The sequence below is a fragment of the Myxocyprinus asiaticus genome, chromosome 50, assembly GCF_019703515.2.
Source record: "Myxocyprinus asiaticus isolate MX2 ecotype Aquarium Trade chromosome 50, UBuf_Myxa_2, whole genome shotgun sequence".
NCBI classification, from domain to species: Eukaryota; Metazoa; Chordata; class Actinopteri; order Cypriniformes; family Catostomidae; genus Myxocyprinus; species Myxocyprinus asiaticus.
The window spans coordinates 10,338,668-10,359,601 of NC_059393.1; the positions used below are offsets into that span (position 1 = coordinate 10,338,668).

A 20,934-nucleotide genomic window follows, 5' to 3' on the forward strand; every position below is an offset into this window, starting at 1 on the left:
TGATGTGAACGCTGTTTTGCAAAATAGGGTGCGCACCCGCGAACTGCATCAGAGTCTGCTTGAAAAGGTGGTCTGGGGTACGGTTCACGTGAACTCTAGTGTGGTTCTCTGCTAATATGAACACACTTTTACCAAATCGCGGAAGTGAACCGCTTGTGATGACGTATAATTTGTGTCTTTGTAGACTCCCAATAGGAATTATTGTCGTATAATGCATTTCTCCATATAAATCACCTTCAGAGAGCAGCTCTCATTCTTTACATCATTGCACGTTCAATGCATCCGTGGCAGTGAAGTTTTGGTGGAAAATCCAAAGCAAAGCTGATGTCTTCTTAAGTTGTTGCCCAGTTACAGTGGTAAACAGCTACCGCTTGTGCTCACGTTGATGATGCAATCGGACCACGGTTCGGACCCAAATAATATGAAGTGAACAGAGACCAGTGGGGGCAGGGGGAGGAAACAAACTCTGGCTCGGTCCAAGCAATCGAACCAAGTGTGAAAGCACCCTTAGAATCTCACCAGATGTAGTAGGTCATCCGGGTATTTCCCATCTTGTGAATCTTGTTTCATGAATACTGAGGATTCAGACATACTAATCTGACATACTGTTTTTGGCATATTTTATAGTAGGGACGCATGCATGTTCTGGAACAGAGCTCGTGTCTAAATGGGAGTGTTCACCTAAAAATGAAAATTCTGTCATTATTTACTCATTCAGGCTAACATCTCCTTCTGCGTTCCACAACAGAAAGTCATACAGGTTTGTAGCAAGAGTGTGAGTAAATGATGAATTATCCCTGTTCCACAGCTGTAAACAAGATGCTTCAAGAGAAAGGTAAAGGAACATGAAGCTGACGGGTCTCACCGGTGTTCCTGGGTGCTGCTGGGCGGGTATGGGCAGCTCCGTCTGGGACTGTGTGTGAGGCGGGGTGCCCTGAGCAGGGGCGGGGGTGGGTGTGGAGGCCTGACCCGGCTGCAGTGCTGCTGGCAGGTTAGTGGTGCTTGTGGTGGGGGGTGGTGTGGTGCGGAGTGAAGCCTGAGGTGGCGTGGGACATCCTAGCTGGGGGCCCAATGGGCCAAGTGCATTCAGGGGGAGATTAGCATTCTGCTGCTGGGTAAGGAGAGACCGCACGCACACAAGCAGGGACAAAACACATTTAGAGGGGCTGTCATCGTGCGCAGTGGTATCACTACGTGTGGAATGTGTGCGCTCACCTGTGAAACGGCAGCTTGTGAGTTAGGCTGGCCCATGCTGACGTTCATGGCATTGGTGTTGGTGGGGAACTGTGCCTGGGGAATGAACTGCGTCTGATTGGCTGTCTGCGCCACCATGTTCCCGCCATGGGATCCCAGCATGCCCTGCGTCTGAGGCATTCGCGTGGGTGACATGTTCATCTGTGAAAGTGTTTAGAGAGATCAAATGGTTAGACATTCATGGAGAAGAAACAACAGGGATGTAGGAATGAGGACAAACCGTTGGGACTTGGTTCATGTTGATCTGTTGTGGATGGTTTACAGGAGAAGCAGCACGAGTTGCCATGGGAGCCTGAGACATCGGGACATTGGTCATTGCACTGAATGGATTCATTCCTGTAAAAAAAAAAAAACATATGCATACTTCACTTAAGACTTTAGTTGGACTCTTTCACACTCTTTGAAAAATTAATTATCTTCAATAAAACTGCCGTTCAGTCTCTCACACACGCACACTGAGTCTCTCTCGCGTGCGTGAGCGTGTACCTCCTAGAAAATTTATATATGCCAATTTCATCCTCAGGAAGTCCAGTCAGCCTCAGCTTCAAATTTTGACCAATGAATTTCCATTTGTAGATTGTGATTATTGGATAACAGGGTTAGAAACTGAGTGGGGCTCGGGGCAAAAAAAAAAAAAAAAAAGACAAAAATGCCCCCGAAATTCAAAATGTGGGGCAAAAAATGCCCCATTTTCATTTTATTTATAACATTTGATGTAGCTCTTAATATTCGGTTCTAAGCCAAGTTAAAACACTATCACAAAAAATATGATTTGATGTTGATTTAATTTTATGGGTAGGAGGAAATATATTCTCAGTGTAATTACTCTGATTGAGAACTTATGTTGAGTTGATGCACAGTGAAAAAGAGTTATATTTTTGTCTGTTTTCACTCAAAACTGACTGGAGTCCATTGGATTACTTTAATGTTGCTTTTAAGTGCTTTTTGGAGCTTCAAAGGTCTGGCCACCATTCACTAACATTGAAATTAACTAAAGAGCTGAAATACTGTTCTGAAAGATTTTTCATTTTTGGGTGAACTATCCCTTTAATCAATTATTGAAAGGATTACACTGCTCTGTTTAATGACAATACCAGCTCTGTTCCAAAACATAGTAACCTGCCTATAGAGACAGCATACTAACGTGAAGGCTGTTACAAAAGGAAGATACCTCATTTCACCCACATTTTAAAGCCTATTTTCTTTTGCAGCCTCAACTCCAGGAACCCATGACAACATGGAATTCGGCAGTTACGACTAGAGAAGAAAAAAACTTGGCGTCCTAGCTAAATTGCTGATGGTAAATTTTCCACTGAGGTAAAAGTTATTAGAGGACGTGCGACAGTCACTGAGCTTCTCTTTCAGTCGAACACTTGTATTTGAGGGATTTCCTCTGCTTATGCGAGCAAACGCCAGACTATCGTTCTTATATCACTATTTAAACCACGCATTATGTTGCTTTTCCTGAAAAGTTACAGGCAGTTAATTTTAATTATCTAGAGTTACAAACATTATATTTAGAATTTAGTTTCACCCCTTTACACACACAAATACATGCTAACACTTGAAATTCTAGCACAGCTTTTGGTTTCTAGCACAGGATTTTGGTAGAAAGCTACTGCTTTAGTTTTCCATTTGATGAAGATGTATCGTGCTCAACATGAGACACTTCGTTGGTTGAGTATGAGTAATGATGGGTGGCTGTTGAGGAGAGCAGCAGAGAGAGGGAACATGGAAGTACCTTGTGACACCTGCATGCGATTGATGATCTGATTTGGCACATTGGGCAAAGGCACGGGTCCATCTGAAGAGAGAAAAAGAAGTGGACAGAATTAGACAGGGAAAGCAGAAAGGTTTGTGAAGATTTTGTGTGTTTCTGTACATTTTTGAGTTACTCACTCTGTGGTTGAGGTCTCATGATATTGGGCTGGTTGAGAGCTGTTGGCTGTTGTGTCGTGGTCGTCTGGTTAATATTCTGCTTCTGTAATCGAGACCTTCTCTTCTCCTCCAGCTCTTTCTGGATCTTATAGATCTTCTCCGCCAGAAAGTGATAGTACTCGTCCTTTAAAAAACACACAGTGTCATTAGAATAAACAATAAGCACTGAAGAATTTCGACTTACTATCTATGATAAAAAAAAAACTGCATCCCAAATGTAGTAACAACAACCACGAAAATAAGACACTTTGTCGGAAGCCTTGATAGAGCTTTGTGCTCACCCTGCTGTTGGCAGACTCGTACATATCACCCTCCACTTTCCGTGCATACGCCACAAGGTTCTCCATACGACGGTCCTTCAAGGCAGCGGGGTCTGGCGTGGGGAAGATGGCCTGCACCCTAAACAAACACACAGAAACTGACCTCGATCAACATCGGCTTTAGTGTCTTGCTCAAGGAGATACAGTTGCGGCCCACCCTTGGTAATAATTAGCAAAGAAGGCTTTGAAAAAGTCTTTATTGTTTATCCTTTTGATCATTCATTCAAAATATTCACAAAATTCTAACCTTTCATTGAAAACTAATGGGGGGGTGGATCTCATAATTAAATATTTTTGTCCAAAACACATTTGCCACAATTACTGACACCACTAGAAATTCTTATGAGTAAAATATATCTTAAGTAAATTCCCTTTCATATTTTCAATTTTTTAGTACATCTGGGTGACTAGGAATACAGGGGTATAAATATGAGGTAACACACAACCAAATTCCCTTAGTCATCCATCACAATGGGGAAGACCAAAGAATATAGTTATGATGTGTGGCAAAAGGTTGTTGAGCTACACAAAATGGGAAGTGGCTATAAGAAAATAGCTCAAGCATTTAAAATGCCCATTTCCTCCATCAGGACAATAATTAAGATGTTCCAATGAACTGTAGGTGTTCCAAACTGGCCTGAGGTCATGTGTCTATATTGTCTCCACGCATGGTGTGGAGGATGGTTCGAGAGGTCAAAGAATCTCCAAGGATCACAGCTGGAGAATTCCAGAAATTAGTCACGTCTTGGGGTCAGAAAGTCTCCAAAACAACAATCAGACATCACCTACATCACCACAAGTTGATTGGGAGGGTTTCAAGAAAAAAGTCTCTGCTCTCATCCAACAACAAAATCAAGCATCTTCAGTTTTCCAGACAATACTGAAACTTCAAATGGGATGGGTTATGGTCAGATGAAACAGGTAGCCATATGGAAAAATACCCCATGCCCACGGTTAAATATGGTCGTGGATCTTTAACGTTGTGGGGCTCTTTTTTTTATGCCAGAGGTCCTGGATATCTTGTTTGGATACATGGCATCATGGACTCTATCAAATACCAACAGATAAATTATCCAAACCTTAAAATGGGCCGTGATTGGATCTTCAAGCAGGACATTGATCCAAAACAAACATAAAAATCAACACAAAAATGGTTCACTGACCACAAAATCAAGGTTCTGCCATGGCCATCCCAGACCCTGACCTCCATAGAAAACCTGTGGGGTAAACTGAAGAGGAAAGTCCACAAGCGTGGACCTCGGAATCTGGAGAGATGGAGTAATGGTCTCAGATCTCTTGCTATGTGTTCTCCAACCTCATAAGGCATTATAGGAGAAGACTCAGAGCTGTTATCTTGGCAAAGAGAGGTTGCAGAAAGTATTGAATAAAAGGGTGCCAATAATTGTGCAACACATATTTTACAAAAATATTAGTTTTTAATAAAACTTGTGTTGTGTTTGCAATTTCTTGATATCCATTACAGGATAGATTTTTGTGAATATTTTGAATGAAAGATAAAAAGGATAAACAATAAAGACAAAGTTTTCACAGCCTTCGTTGCTCGTATTTACTAAGGGTGCTATTATTTTTGGCCACAACTGTATTGGCAATAGTTCATGGGTTGCATCTTGTGAGTTTTACCAGCCCACATCTTTCAGCACTACGCTGCAACACCCCTTCAAGTGTGACAACAGTTATTACTAACAATTTGTGTACAAGGTGGTTCCGGAGGTCCTGAGTGACGTGCTCGTGCCAGGCCTTCCTGACACCACTTGCAGAAAGAGGGGCCGCCGTGGGCAGGTTACCCATGCTGCCTACCGGAGGGCCGTCTGACATCAGCTGACTGTGGGAGGGCAAACAGGAGACATTTGGACTTAAACATTATACATGTTAACATGACTTTAGTGTGATACAATTGCATACTGACCATATCTTTATAAAATTCAATCCATTATTACAAGGACAGTTGATATAACTTTACACAGAAAAAGTTTGTAGGCAGCTTGTCAGCATATATAATGTTTACGACTTGCTGCTATATTTTTGTAACTGTGTATTTTAGCATTTACAGACTGACCCTATTCACTTCCATTGTAAGTGCCTCACTGTAACAGTCTCTTTTTATATATATATATATATATATATATATATATATATATATATATATATAAATGAGGGGAGAAATTATTTTTTGTGGTAATCAACAAATGCTGTTGATTGATTTTAACTTTTTTTGAACCCTGAAAATTCCTTTATGAGCTGAGGGTGTACTTACTTGTTAGCGTTAAGGGTGGATGGCATGGTGCTGTCCGGGAGCAGCTTGGCTTGTTCTGATGTCGGTACGCCTATTGCACCCCCACTAAGGTTCATCTGACTTCCTCCTGGATACCAAAAAAAAAAACAAGATTCGTGAACCAAAATTTGTGCATTTTTTTGACATTTTTTTTTTGCCCATATAGATTTTATCCAAAAACCACTGATACTGATAATTAGCCACCTACTCACCACATTTTCAGATCATTAAATCACTGTTATGCTTAGGAATTATGCTTTAGAACTGTACAAAGAGGTGCAAAAGCCATTTAATTGAGTATTCATTATCATTTTATAACAATAACTAGATAGGTAAAGCTTGTCAAGAAAAAAAAATGATGGCTTGACATTAAACTAGTTAAAAAAGTCTGAAGTTTGATGGATATACAGACATAACAGTAAAGCCCAAATTACAATTTGATTTACTCGAACACTCAGCGTCTGCGTACAGTTTCACATGAGCCTTTCAAAGTATACTCCATCTGACTGTGCGCGCATACACAGGAGGTTGGCGTATGCGTACTACGACTGCTATAAGAAACCACATTACTTCTCTTCAGGAGTTTAGACCCATAAAGATGTCTTTTTATTCCTTCAGTCTTGAGTTATACAACTGCAGGTGGTCTCCTGACCTCCTCACACACGCAGTCTTGATGTGCACATCTACTGCTGTTGTTTTCACCTTCGTCTCCTGTTAATTACCAGCGATTACATCTTCTAGCGCTTCTTCGTGACGACGACGGCTCAAATGTGAGTGTTGCCACCTTGTGGACCGACTAATTTGTGCAAATAACTCCAGGCGCATGCACATTCTGTGTGTTCAAAGACGCGTGGTTAGAAAAATTGGGCTGCGCGCATTCAGTGCTTGCGTGATCTGTCACGCATCCTATCTGACCGAAGTATACTTTGGGCTTAAGACAAACCACCAGCTGGCTAGCTAGGTAGTCAAACAGATAGATAGATTAGATAAATAGAAAGAGAGAGAGAGAGATAAATCAAAGGAGTTTGAAGTTGGAGTTTGAATTAATGAGCATTCCGTTGGCACGTTTGAATATTCTGTCAATGTAAATTTTAGGGATGCACCGATCCATTACCTGGATCAATATCAGCTTCAATACTTATGTATTTAGATGGATGAAGTATCAGTCCGCGGAGCCAGATCTATATCCGATACTGTTTGTTAGTCATGTTCGTTACTGTCAAGTAGGATGTAAAAGGTTTCAAGGTTTCACAATATACCTCGGTTTTAAAACAGACGGTTATCATACCGTTGAAATCTTCTCATTGACGGTATTGCATAAATATAAACACAGATTTTTTTTCAGAATTTTTCTAAAATCCAAATCACTTTAAAACAGAGTGAGCGCATCATACAAACATGTCCGAGCCTGAACCTTTATTTCTGCCACCAAAGCAGTTGAAGTCTGCTGTCTTTGGGTATGTTAAACACCCACAAGGCACCATCAATGTTGATGGTTGACACTATCTCCGTGAGCACCATTCCACGGAATTTGCAGAGATGAATGTAAGTGGAAATATAGTATACAGAAAAATAAATTATAGCCTCTATTTCATAAAAACACCAGACTCAATGTAGTTTTACATGATCTGTAATTACTAGGTAGGCTAAAGTTATGTTTATGCTTTGTCACATTCACAAATGCAGCAAATGGATTTAAGCACTCGTTCAACATTTCGATGTGCCAACTGTTTGTTCATTTGCCTAAGTGCAGTGCAATAGTAGGCCAACAATGTGTTTGATACTATTAATAATATGTTTTATTTGTAAAACATACTGCAGTACTAAACAGGGTTTACATATTGCATAGCTTTGGTGTGCAGGAAATTGACATTGACAATATGCATGCAGGAAATTGAGCAATAAATAAACTGCAAATGAATAATATATTTTCAGTAGGTATTGTTTAGAATTAAATTAAATTATAAATGCAACAAATGACTGAATGCATACAAATGCATATCCAAGTGTTAACCTGGGCTATAATCATTACAAATTATTACAATTCAATTTCATAAATCATAAAACAACAACAAAATATTTTCTTAGTTATTATCATCTGACAACTGTACATGTTGCATAGTGTTTTTGTTATTATTGTTTTACCTGTTTGTGATTTTATCTTGTCGGATTAAGAGAGTGTCCTGGGCCCAGTTGTTCAAAAAGTTTAATCTGGATCAGAATGATCCGGATTTGTAAATCCCACATTTTGCTATCCAGTATCATGTAGTCCATCTTACTTTTGTGCTGGTTTTTCAAAGCAACATTGGATTGGATCACCCTGATCCAGATACAAACTTTTCAAGGTTACTAAATCCGGATTACCAGTGCTCTAAATGGGACTACATATCACAATGTAGGCTACTAGCTATGTAAAGAACGACAGGTAGAATTGCCAGCGTGGGGTCACTTTAAGGATTTTTTTTTTTTTTGAAGAAGAAAGAGAGACAGAAAACAGCACAATAAAACAATACAAATATCCGCTTCCATTTTCAATTTCTTTTAAACTGTCAGACCCCTCATCTGACCCACAACAAACAAATAAAATTACAAATTACAAATATATTATGGATATTTTGAGCACGTGTTTTAAATCATAAAAAGGCTATATGTCCCTCTCTGTGATAACATTTATGATGCCTCCGGTGTTCTCTTAGAATGAAGGACTGACTGGATGTGCAATAAGGGATGCAATTGTTAGAAACTACCTTTGACTGGTTCATCTCTGATGATTGTGTCATTGTAATTAATATACAGTGAAAATGACAGTTCAAATTAAATATATTATTTTTGTTTGATAATGACAGCTGTTTGGGGGATTATTTTATGCGGACAAAATATATATATATAATATTTTTTTTCTTTTTTTTCTTTACTGTACTGAAAGGCTTAATAGGTAGCCTAATATCTACTTTATCACTGTAATGGTTAAACAAATTAAGTGCAAAATATAAATAAATGTATATATACTACATGATACAAATGTTGTATTATTTGACCAAATTTAAAGTTTTATTACGTTTTGTTCCTGAAATCCACCCTAAATCCACCTTTCTTCTGGGATCAGGATAATCCAGAATTTTTTTGTTCAAAGGTACTCCAATCCTACTAGAAAGTTTTGAACAACACACACTGAAGGTTTGATCCAGATCAAAACCAAGACTGGATTATGTGATCTAATCCGATTTCAGAATCCCTTTTTTTTCTTTTAAACAACCCATTTTCAAGATTTGATCCAATGCAATAGCCGAAATACGATCAGATTACTTCTGAACAACTGGACCCAGATGTTCAAGATCAAAAGTTAAAGGATTCAATTTGAAGAAATCCAAAATAAAGTTCAAGAATTGCCAAGAAATTGGTTATAACTGAAATATTTCTCTGTGTTTATCAGACATATTTCTTAACCAAATATTAAACTGCTAATAATATTATCAATGCAACTCAATACCGTGATACTGTAATACTGTGGTAATTTGTGTGATTGTTATCATACCGTGAAAATGTCATATCATTACACCACTACTGTCAATCTCCGAAAATGACATAGAAGACACAGAATGACATACTACCTGATGGCACAGGGCCAGCATGAGAGAGATTCAGGACAGTTGCTATCACTTGACCGATTGGACCAGTGCTCCATTTATAACATTAGTGCAAGCAGAGGTGGGTAGTAACGTGCTACATTTATTGAGTTACATTTACTTGAGTAACTTTTTGGAAAATATTATGTTTTATGGTGGGTACATTTCACTCTTACTCAAGCAAATGTCTGATGAAAATGTTTTACTTTTACTTCATTACAATGTTTAGCGTTCCTGTCGTTACATTACTGGTTTTAATTTAATAAGTGTTAATGAATGTGTAATTTATTGAGATTTTTGAGCGTGACTTTTACAACAATGGTATTTTTTACAGCAACTTCACAGCTGCACACTGTCACTCGAGTCGCATTCAACACTACATCAGCAAGCACGCAAAACAAACATTTCTTCACTCCACACAATGCCTTCATTTCCCACCAAGACAAGGATATATTTCAAGATTAAAACTGCAGCTCCATCTTAAGAAAACATGGTGAAGTTTTAAAGATTGTGATAATGTGGGCTTGTTTGTGTCATGGTGACACTCATTCATTTTCAGTGTGAATCTGTAACTATGGGCTCTTATGACCTCAGTTTCTAAGTTTGCATTTATATATCAGCGCTGCAACATATCAGTGCCTACAGTATAAATCCTGGTAAACATCCGCATTAAGTGCAAATGTTTTGCCCTGCCTATCGCGATTGTGAGCATTTCTGCACGTGCAAGGTTGGTCACAGCGTTTGACAGATTCGAGCGGCTTTGTCTTATGGACAGCAAGCTTCCAAACACAGAGATAAGGTGCAATTTACCCTTAGTGTACAGAATTAATTATCTAAATTCTTTTGACACTGACAATGCTGGAGCTACACTGAACTAAATTCACACAGGATGTAAAAAGCTGTGAAATAACAACAAAAGGCATGAATAAAGCATGATCTTGCTTCAGTGTATAATTAAACATTATATATAATCTGGGACTGTGTGACATTGTTCACATTTTTCACTGTAATAATTACTAGAAAACAGTTTCCAAACTTCTCTTCTAATTGACAGATTTGTCCAAATCTGAGAAGTGTCCTTAAAGTGATTGTTCAGCCTTTAATTAATATCATAATTTCCCCGCCCTCGTGTTCTTCCAACCCCGTGAAACTTTCTGTATTCTGTGGAACCCAAAAGATGTTAGACAGAATGTTAGAGACTGACAGTCTCAGTCACCATTCCCTTTCAAAATATGGAGGGAAAAAAACATGCAGTGAAAGTAAATGATGATTAAGGTTAGCATTCTGTCTAACATCTCGCATCATTTACTCACCCTCATGCCATCTCAGATGTGTTTTTCTTTTCTTCTGCTGAACACAAAGATTTTTAGAAGAATATTTCAGCTCTGTTAGTTTATACTGGAATGCAAGTGAATGGTGACCAGAACTTTTAAGCTCAGAAAGCACATAAAAGGAATTCAAATGACACTGGTTCAATCTGTCTTCAGAAGGGATATGATAAGTGTGGGTGAGAAACAAATCAATATTTAAATCCTTTTTTTACTAATAAAGCTCCACTTTCACATTCTTCTTGTGTTTTTGGTGATTTAATTCTTTGTGCATATTGCCACCTACTGGGCAAGGAGGAGAATTAATAGTAAAAAAAGGACTTTATATATTATAAAGTTATATGTATATTTATCTGTTTCTCACACCTATCATATTGCTTCTGAAAATCACTGGAGTCATATGAATTACTTTTATGCTGCCTCTATGTGCTTTTTGGAGCTTCAAAGTTCTGGTCACCATTCACTTGCATTGTATGGACCAAAAGAGCTGAGATATTCTTCTAAAAATTGTAATTTGTGTTCTGCAGAAGAAAGTCACATCTGGGATGGCATGAGGGGGGTGAGAAAATGAGAGCATTTAAATTTTTTGGTTAACTATAATTTTAATTTAATGCATGGAAGAAAGAAGTCATATGGGTTTGGAACAACATGGTAGTGAAAGATGACAATTTCCATTATTAACAATAATATTAATATTATTATTATTATTATTATTATTATTAATAATAATCATTCTGTAATGCATGTTAAATGTGTATCATGTCCTGGAATAGAGTAAACGTCCATTACGTTATATGTGAAAGTAACTAGTTACTCACTACTTGAGTATTCTTTTTATTAGATACTTTCTTACTCTTACTAGAGTAATTTTTAACATTATTACTTTTACTTCTACTTGAGTAATACTTTTTTTAAAGTAATTGTACTTTTACTTGAGTAAAGTTTTTGGCTACTCTACCCACCTCTGAGTGCAAGCAGACAACAAGCGAGAGCACGAAAATTACACGGTGTGAACATAGTCTCCTAACCGAGCGCTCAGAGACGAGCGAGTGTGATTATATTTTGCTCAAAAAGATGTGCGAGCACATAATATACTTAATATACACCAAAGCACAGGTGCATGAGCGCACAAGATTGTGCAGACACCGAGCTCTCCTAGAACTGTCCTCACTTGTTTCCAAGTGTCTTAGCAGCAGCAATTACCACTGTGTAGAAAACAGCTAGAATTTCGTAGCGGGACTGCATGTCTTGCGCAACATTTTAAGTATCACCACACATTCCGTGTTCACAGTGTGCGAAGTTCCCACATTGTTTCGTTTTAACATGTTGGTGAAAATTAGTACTCAACACATTAGAACACAAGAAATTAACAGTTCCTTTCTGTAGGACTGAAAATCCAACTGTGTGCATCTCTCTCATCAGTTTCTCCGTACAGCTTTGACATTGTTTAACGTGCACGCATGCGCTATTTTAAAGGGACAGAGCGCTAGTATTGTTCGCAGTTCACACAGTAAAAGCGCCTTCTCTCTCATTAATTCGCCTTTACAGATGAAGCGCCGAATGAAACGTAATAAACTTTGTTGAACCCCGGTTATACATGTGCCAGGAAATCACGAGCTGCTCAGTATCCAAAATGCAATTATACATTGAATTAGGTAATGTTTCATAACGTAAACATTAATTCAACATGATAATGGTGTTTGATATGAAAAGAAGCCAAATCACTATGGCTGTTAGGCTATTATTATCAGAGCTGTTCAGTTGCAGGGTGAAGATGAATATTTAAAACTGTCTACTTCATATCATCCTCATAACACACCTGTTACATGTCTCATTTCTGGACCATACAGGTATTATTCTTTCTGTGCTTTGTGTATCAGTCAGTGTTGGTCTTGTTTGGGTTGTCTGATTTCATGTTATATACACATTCTTAATTCACAGATTAGGCCTAATATCTATCTACTGTATATTACACGTCACAACCGATTTAGTAGCAAGGTCTCATCTCAAAGGAATTCATATGTTTATTACATTCAGCCAGTAATCAAATCTTTAACTCCGTGACTAAATCTGAAAACCCATCATTTGCTCCACAGAACTCCTTGCTTAAAAACACATGTGTAAATGGCAGGACAGCGGAGGATAATATGATGTATTTATGAATTTATATCTAAAGCGCTTAAATGAGATTACATAAGGCATAAATCATATCTTTCAAATTATAAATGTGATAACATTTTGGGGGAAATTGTCTTAAAAACGTAATATATATAAAAAATATTTAGCTTCGGACACATTTTTTTAAGCCATGATGACAAAAACAGCTATTTTTCATTTTTGTGTTGGTGGCAGTAAAAATCTGAAGCACTGGCCCGACTTGGCCAACAGAAAAAGTCCTTACCGTTGAGCCTTGAAAGCCACTTGAAGACATGCGTTTTCTTTGTGAATCGCAAAAGGCTGTGTTTAATAAGTAAATATATAGTATGCTTGCACAGCGTGTTAGTGAATGCCGTGGCACTGTTGAAACACATACATAGCACGTGCATGCTGGTGAAGCGCTTGCTGCTCTTTTCTATTTCAGCTCTCAGAGCGGTGCGCAATATGTGAGCGCTACACATAAACAAAATCTCATACGCAGATGCTCAACAGTTCGGTTCGCTTATAACATGCATTTAAAACGACACTGGAGAAGCATTTCACCAGATTTTGAATAAGCAAATTAAACTATTGTGAACTAGCCCACATACAGACACTTACAGAACTTCCTGGAGTGTTCTGACTGTCAAAATAAAAGCCAGGTTTTTAAAGTTAAAGGTGCACGACTGAAATATATTATTTTAGTATTATAAAGTTCTAAAAGTCAATAATAATAATAATAATAATAAATTATTATTGTCATTATTATTTGTTTACAAATTACAACAATATTTAAGTTGACTGGGCTGCAAAAAACAAATGTGTGAATAAAAAAGTGAACTGAATCCTTTAAAGTCCAGATACAAATAAGTGCAAAGAAAACTGGCTTCTTTTCTATTGAAGTCTTTCACTAGAATTACTGTTAATTTTGCTGTTACATTATCCAGTAGACTGGTTAACAATAAAGTTTTTTTCTTAATAGGCTGTACATTTATAATGAAATAAGGAGTAGTTAAAGGTTTGTGTATATATACTTCATCAAGCAAAACATTATTATTATTTTTATTTATTTTTTATTTTCTCCCCTTTTTCTCCCACTTTGGAATGCCCAATTCCCAATGTGCTTTTAAGTCCATCTGGTCGCGTAGTGATTCGCCTCAGTCTGGGTGGCGGAGGATGAATCCCAGTTGCCTCCGCATCTGAGATCATCAACCCGTGTATCTTATCACGCCAGTTGAGTGCGTTGCCACGGAGACATAGCACGTGTGGAGGCTTCACGCCATCCACCGCGGCATCCACGCTCAACTCACCACGCGCCCCACCGAGAACGAACCACATTATAGCGACCACGAGGTGCTTACCCCATGTGACACTACCCTCCCTAGCAACCGGGCCAAGACCTGGCTGGAGTCAAGCATAACATAATTAGCATTGGACATGGATTAGATCTGTTGAACACGACAGGTCACACTTTTAAGAGAGCCACAATGAAAGATAAAATACAAGAAAAAAAATGATAACATGACAATTGATGTGGGGAAAAAAAGCTTATTTTGCACTTCTAACATATTTCTAAACAGTTCTAAACAACAAAACTCACATTTAACATATTATGATAAAACAAACTCATATTATGCATATTCGACACGCTTTACTTTTTCAGATTTAGTTTATTTTGGTAGATATTTCTTTATATTACACACAAAAACATTTTTTATAAAAGTTACATAACGCAATACATTTAAGCAATTAATTACACATAAACCATCGCTTTATCGTGCTTATGACAGATATGCCTAAGGTTTTAATTTAGTCAAGATTAGCCGATAAATATCGATGCATCCCTGATATTATTGGTTAACATTATTTTGCTCTGCTCACAGGCCTTGGTTAGATCAGCAGAAAACAGAAGTTGTTTAGAAGCAGTGAAAGTCATTACATTTTGATGAAAGTTTCCTTTAGAATAACAAGCAATAATGAATCGTGCACTAGACCAGGGACATTTAATAAGAAATAAGTTAATTATTGAAATGAATTATTCCTAGAATCTCCTTACAGTCAAGCAACTGAGTGTATTTACCGAGCGCATTGAGTGGCCTCATCTGCTGCTGGTGCTGAGTCTGTGGTGTCTGCGCAGTCAGCTGCCCAGGGCCCTGCGTCTGTGCGGGTGATTGGGCCTGCATGGGGGTCTGTTTGCTGTAGGGGAGGCCGAGGGCAGCATATGCCCGCTGCATGGAGCTGGGGTCGATGGGTGTGGAGCTGTTTAGAGTGGGTGCTGTCTGCTGCCCTGTCCCAATGGATCCGATGGAGGTTTGCAGACCAGCACTGGGGGAACTCAGCATTGCTGTAATGCAGGAGAGAGAAATGACCACTGTAACGAATTTCGATCGGATTTTGCTCAATTCAATTACCAGTGATGCTTGTTATTTGAATAAACCCCTTTAACTGTATTCTAACAATATTAAATAATTTTCACTTCTCTATAATGTTACAGCTAGTCTAAGAAAACATCTGCATATTGCAGACAAGAATTTGTCATGTGCATGAGATTTCACAGATGATTCTGCTTAAGCAAAGAGGAAACATTTGGCACAAACAAAGGGGGGGTCCAAGACGGCATTTGCATGAGGAAGAAATATTGCTGCGACTCTCCGACATGTAAATCCAACAGCGTAAATAACAAACAATTTAGCTACGTTTTTTTTGGAAAGTAATGCATTAGTTACTTTTGCATTCATTTTTCACACATCAGTTGGCTGGGGCTCTTTTTCTTCCAGATCGGTTGCACACTGCTTGGCATGCAAGTGTTTTTTTTGTTTTGTTTTACATACTAAGCGGTGCGTTTACATGTACTTTAAAAATTCAATTTCAGACAAACTAAAACAATAAAAACGATTTAGTCTGACTGAAATCGCACCAGTCAGATTTTTGCGAAATCGGAAAAACACACCTAGATAATGCTATTGTAGGTCGGCTTCATCCAGCACGTATACATGTTAATGGTGCAACGTGTATTTAACATTTCCTTGTCTAATGAACTTACCTTTAAATACTCTAACGCATTGTGTCATGTATACTTGGATGAAGAATGTAGGTCACAAACTATGCAAAAACCCTATGTGGTTCCACTGTATCTGCGCATTTAATCGTACTGAATGTGCCGCTTGCTGGATATATAGCTTTGTTGAAAAATCAAAAATCTGTGTTACAGTGAGGCGTTTACAATGGAAGTGAATGGGGGCTAATCCATAAACATTAAAATACTCAAGTGTTTCAAAAGTGTAGCCACAAGACATAAACAGTATGTGTTAACGTGATTTTAGTGTGCTAAAACCGCTAAATTATTTTTTGTGGTAAATCGACATTGTCACAAATGTGTTGATTGAGCTCAACTTGTATTGAACCCGGAACATTTATTTTAAAGCAGAAATATTTAGAGGCAAAAAAAATACAAATTAGTTGAATCACATTAACTACAAACTAATCATGAGATTATTTGCAATTAATCTACTGTATTAAAAGCCTTCGTCAGAACACGTGTGATGTAAGCAGGTGAAGGAAGGTGTTTGATGGAGGAAAAACTCACGTTGCTGGTTACGTTTGTCACTGGCGTTCTTCAGTGGGAGGCAGACGGGACAGTCGTGCCTCGTGCAGTTCTTCCAGTGAGAGATGATCTGCCTCGATGAAGCACAGTGAGCCACTGCAGAGACAGACAGAGAGAGGAAAGACTAAAACTCCACGACTGGAACCAGAGTACAGATGTGTCCAACTGATGTAAAACTGCTAAACAAAATGTCATGTGGGACAGCAGGCCTTCAAGGACCATAAGCATTCACACTAACACACCTCCTGGACGTAATTTAATTAAACCTTGGACACAGTAGCCCCATGTCCCAAGTGTTATGTAATTCTTCTGTCCTCACTCAAAGTAAAAAGCTACCACGAGCACAACCAAATCTGAACTGTTTTAATTTACAGCTAATTCGAGTGGGATTTTCAACCAATAATTTTTCCACTGTCAGTGGTATGATGCAGCATGACACAGCCAAAACAGAACCCGAGTGAGTGCCAAAGTGTTCACTAACCAAGAACCAATCAGATGTAGAACTAAGCTTGTGGGAAGGTGTCAGCAAAATACAATACAATTTTGTGCAGTGTTCGTATTGGTACAATGACTCTTGTTGCTTTAATACCTGGTCTGGACACGGTGTATAAATCAAACAATGAGTGTGTTTACAATTACACACAATCTTACACCGATTATGTTTACTAAGCAAGCAACGTATAAGGTCATGTAAATGCCTTAAATGCTGTTCCTTTATCAAGGTAAGGTCATAAACTTTTTAAGCAAAAATCGGCACGCATACATTTTTGCCCATTACCCCATTTTCGAGTTGCATGTAAACACATTGGTGCGCAACTGCTGTGCACATGACTGTTCACATTTGACATCAAAAGCAGCTCAATAACCACATGATTTTAAGCAGATTTTAGGGACACAAGGGTCTCTGAGGTGCACTCAAATAGTCTGACACTTAAAAAATTCATAGACGTCCAGTTTCATGTCTTTCCCCAGGAGTCAGAGCGGGTAGGGAATGGCAGGAAATGAGCTGGCACTGAGGAGGTCACGCTTGGCATCGTGCTTGTGTTTGCGTTGAAATAAAGCCCTCTGCTCCTGGTCCAACAACAACCAAAGTGCTGAGAGCAAAGCAGCCGCAATCACAAGCTCTCCACCAACTTCTTAAAGGGATATTTCACCCAAAAAATTTTCTCATTATTTACTCACCCTCATGATATCCCATGCACCAGAACACATTTGAAGAAAAATAGAAAAATATCTTAGCTCAGTAGGTCCTTAAAATGCAAGTGAATGGAGATTTCTCTTTTGAAGCTCCAAAAATCACAGACAGTCAGCAAAAACGTCATCCATTCATCTCCAGCAGTTAAATGAATGGCTTCTAAAGTGATACAATCGTTTTTGGTGCGAAAAAATATCAATATTTAAGTATTTTTTAACTCTAAATCATCACTTCCCGATAAGCTTCACAAGAGGGAGATCACGCGGTCTCTCATGTGACGTATTCCGTTGCCATGATACAGATGTAATCTCACGTTTTCCACTAAGTTGAGACATCCAGGATGAGCACACAAATGCACCATTGTGAGTATCAATACATATACAAATACAGATCTAAACCAAAACCAACCAAGCTACTGTACAGCGTCCCTCCTTCTCACTTGTAAACAGCGCTGCTCTTCCGGCTGTGACGCACGTGTGTTAGTTCTCGCATGTTTCAGGTGCCAATGCAATTACGTCACACGCACGCTCCTGACCAGAAGCACGATTTAGTAAAACAATTTTTTTTTTAAATATTAATCTTTTTCGCACCAAAAGCTATCGTGTCGCTTTAGAAGACATTAATTTAACAGCTGGTGTCATACAGATTATGTTTATGCTGACTGTCTGTGATTTTTGGAGCTTCAAAGGGTCTGATCACCATCCACTTGCATTTTAAGGACCTACTGAGCTACGATATTTTTCTAATTTTCTTCAAATGTGTTCTGGTGAAGAAATAGAGTCATACACACCTAGGATATCATGAGAGTGAGTAAATAATGAGAGGATTTTCATTTTTGGGTGAACTATCCCTTTAATGTTGCATTAGACCAAAAGTGGCTTCAAAAGTGGACACTCCACCGAGACTGCCCTTCTGTGTCACTGAGTCGCTGAGACAGGCGAAAGCTGAATCGAGATCATCCGTCCTGATTCTGCTGGACCTTTCTGCAGCCTTTGACACGGTCAACCATTAGATCTTACTCTCTACCCTCTCCTCACTGGGCAGCACAGGAACTGTGCTTGACTGGTTTAATTCCTATCTCTCAGGTAGGTCCTTCAAGGTAGCCTGGAGAGGTGAGGTATCCAAGCCACATCAGCTACTTACTGGCGTACCTCAGGGATCAGTGTTTGGGCCACTTCTCTTCTCTATATACACATCACTGGGACCCATCATTCAGGCACATGGTTTCTCTTACCACTGCTACGCTGATGACACGCAACTCTACTTGTCTTTCCAGTCCAACGACACCACAGTGACTGCTTGTATTTCGGCCTGCCTGGCAGACATCTTGGCCTGGATTAAGGAACACCACCTGCAACTCAACCCAGCCAAGACTGAACTCCTTGTCTTTCCAACCAACCCTGCTGTTGAACACAACATCACTGTGCAGCTGGGTGCAACTACAGTAACGCCTTCCAAAACGGTCAGAAATCTAGGGGTAACCATCGACAACAGACTAAACTTCACAGACCACATCACAAAGACCGCAAGATCATGTAGATTTACACTCTACAATATCAGGAAGACCCTTCCTCTCTGAACATGCCACACAACTGCTTGTCCAGTCACTTGTCATAACTAGACTGGACTACTGTAACGCTCTCATTGCAGGCCTCCCTGCATGTGCAATTAGACCCCTGCAAATGATCCAGAATGCAGCAGCATGTCTGGTCTTTAATGAACCAAAGAGAGTGCATGTTACACCACTCCTTGTCTCTCTCTCCACTGGCTGCCGGTTGATGCACGTATCAAATTCAAGGCTCTGATGCTGGCATACAGAACAGTCACTGGGTCTGCTCCAGCATACCTAAAATCAATTATGCAGAGCTACGCGCCCACTAGAAGCATGCGGTCGGCTAAGGAACGTTGCCTTGTTGTACCAACACAAAGAGGCACTTTTCCAGACTTTCAGCTTCATCATACCACGATGGTGGAATGACCTTCCCAACTCCATCCGTGAAGCTGACTCACTCTCTGTCTTCAAAAAAAATGACTAAAAACACATCTTTTCCATGAGCACTTAACCAGTCATTTAAATACAAAAAAATAAATTCTATTCTGATGCTAGTGAAACTTTGTAGTATGGCACTTTTCATACCACTGTCTCCTTAAGTTGATTTACTTTTGTTTTCCTCTCTTGTAAGTCGCTTTGGATAAAAGTGTCTGCCAAATGAATAAATGTAAATGTAATTTAGACCAAAAAGAGCAAGATTCGCTCTAAATGGACTGTTGTATTAGAGATGGCACAGAGCATTTGCTCTGGAAATTTCCTAAGGACATTACTTGCACAAACAGGGACTATTTGTTTATGAGGGACGGGGCACTTCTATTAAAATGAATGGGAGAAATTGGAACGCTCAACCAAGGAGCTCTGAGCGCTCAACTGTCAACAGATGTAGAAAGGAAGTCCCACCTTAAAGGTAAGAGAGCCAATCACTTTTTAGATACAGACATTGCCTGTCAATCAACTCGAGAATGTGCATGTGCATTAGCAATGCTAGCCGGGAAAATTGTGCTTTTTAGCGTAATAAGAGGTAAAGAAGCACAATTTATGATACCAGTTCTGTCAGATTTTACTGCTGATTTGGAACATGTTGTTTAAACCTAAGCTTGGCAAGCAGTTTTTGAAATGCTGGTGTTCCCTCATTCAAGTAGATAAGAGTTGCACTGGCATGACTGGAAATAGTCTCCTGGGAGCATTCCAAAGATGGCCGACAGTGGACTGTCTTGCTAGAAAGGATTTGGCACGACTACATATGTTTACTAGGGCTGTCAATTAATAAAACTTTGTATTCAAATTAATTACATAATATGATGATTAATTTAATCATAATTAATCGCAAATGTAAATATTTGCTGAAAAAAGGCCCTAACAAAACAATTCAATATATAATAATTAAATTATTATATATATATAAAATAATATATGTTCAATATATATTCAAAAATATAATTCAATATAGTGATTAAATAATTACAAAGGTTATATTTAAATAATTATAAATATAAATTAAAAATCGAATAATTCAGATAATTAAAAAGCATTACGTTATTTTGGCAGATGAGAAAAGCAATGATAAGACAATACAAAAACTGGCTTTAGAAGGCAATGTATTTCGTTTATTTCCATACTATTAAATATAATCCTACCACAGGCCTACAGTTCACATCAATCCTTTTCGCAATTAAATTTGTCAATCT

The 20,934-nt window shown here is 38.6% G+C and overlaps 1 protein-coding gene across 3 annotated transcripts in view; it reads right to left on the minus strand.

Moving 5' to 3' along the window:
* Positions 1-20,934, minus strand: part of LOC127438859 (histone lysine acetyltransferase CREBBP-like) — a 95,932-nt gene that overhangs the window by 16,348 nt on the left and 58,650 nt on the right. Inside the window, exons 5-14 of one of the 3 annotated variants that reach the window (XM_051694773.1) lie at positions 16,482-16,595; positions 14,976-15,239; positions 5,788-5,893; positions 5,218-5,355; positions 3,474-3,591; positions 3,154-3,316; positions 2,996-3,058; positions 1,475-1,590; positions 1,216-1,395; positions 866-1,108 (exon numbers count right to left, since the gene is read on the minus strand). In XM_051694773.1, the coding sequence (XP_051550733.1) occupies positions 866-1,108; positions 1,216-1,395; positions 1,475-1,590; positions 2,996-3,058; positions 3,154-3,316; positions 3,474-3,591; positions 5,218-5,355; positions 5,788-5,893; positions 14,976-15,239; positions 16,482-16,595 (1,505 nt within the window). Of the gene's footprint in view, positions 1-865; positions 1,112-1,215; positions 1,396-1,474; positions 1,591-2,995; positions 3,059-3,153; positions 3,317-3,473; positions 3,592-5,217; positions 5,356-5,787; positions 5,894-14,975; positions 15,240-16,481; positions 16,596-20,934 lie in introns of all 3 variants that reach the window. The other 2 variants (XM_051694772.1, XM_051694774.1) reach the window with 2 other exon arrangements.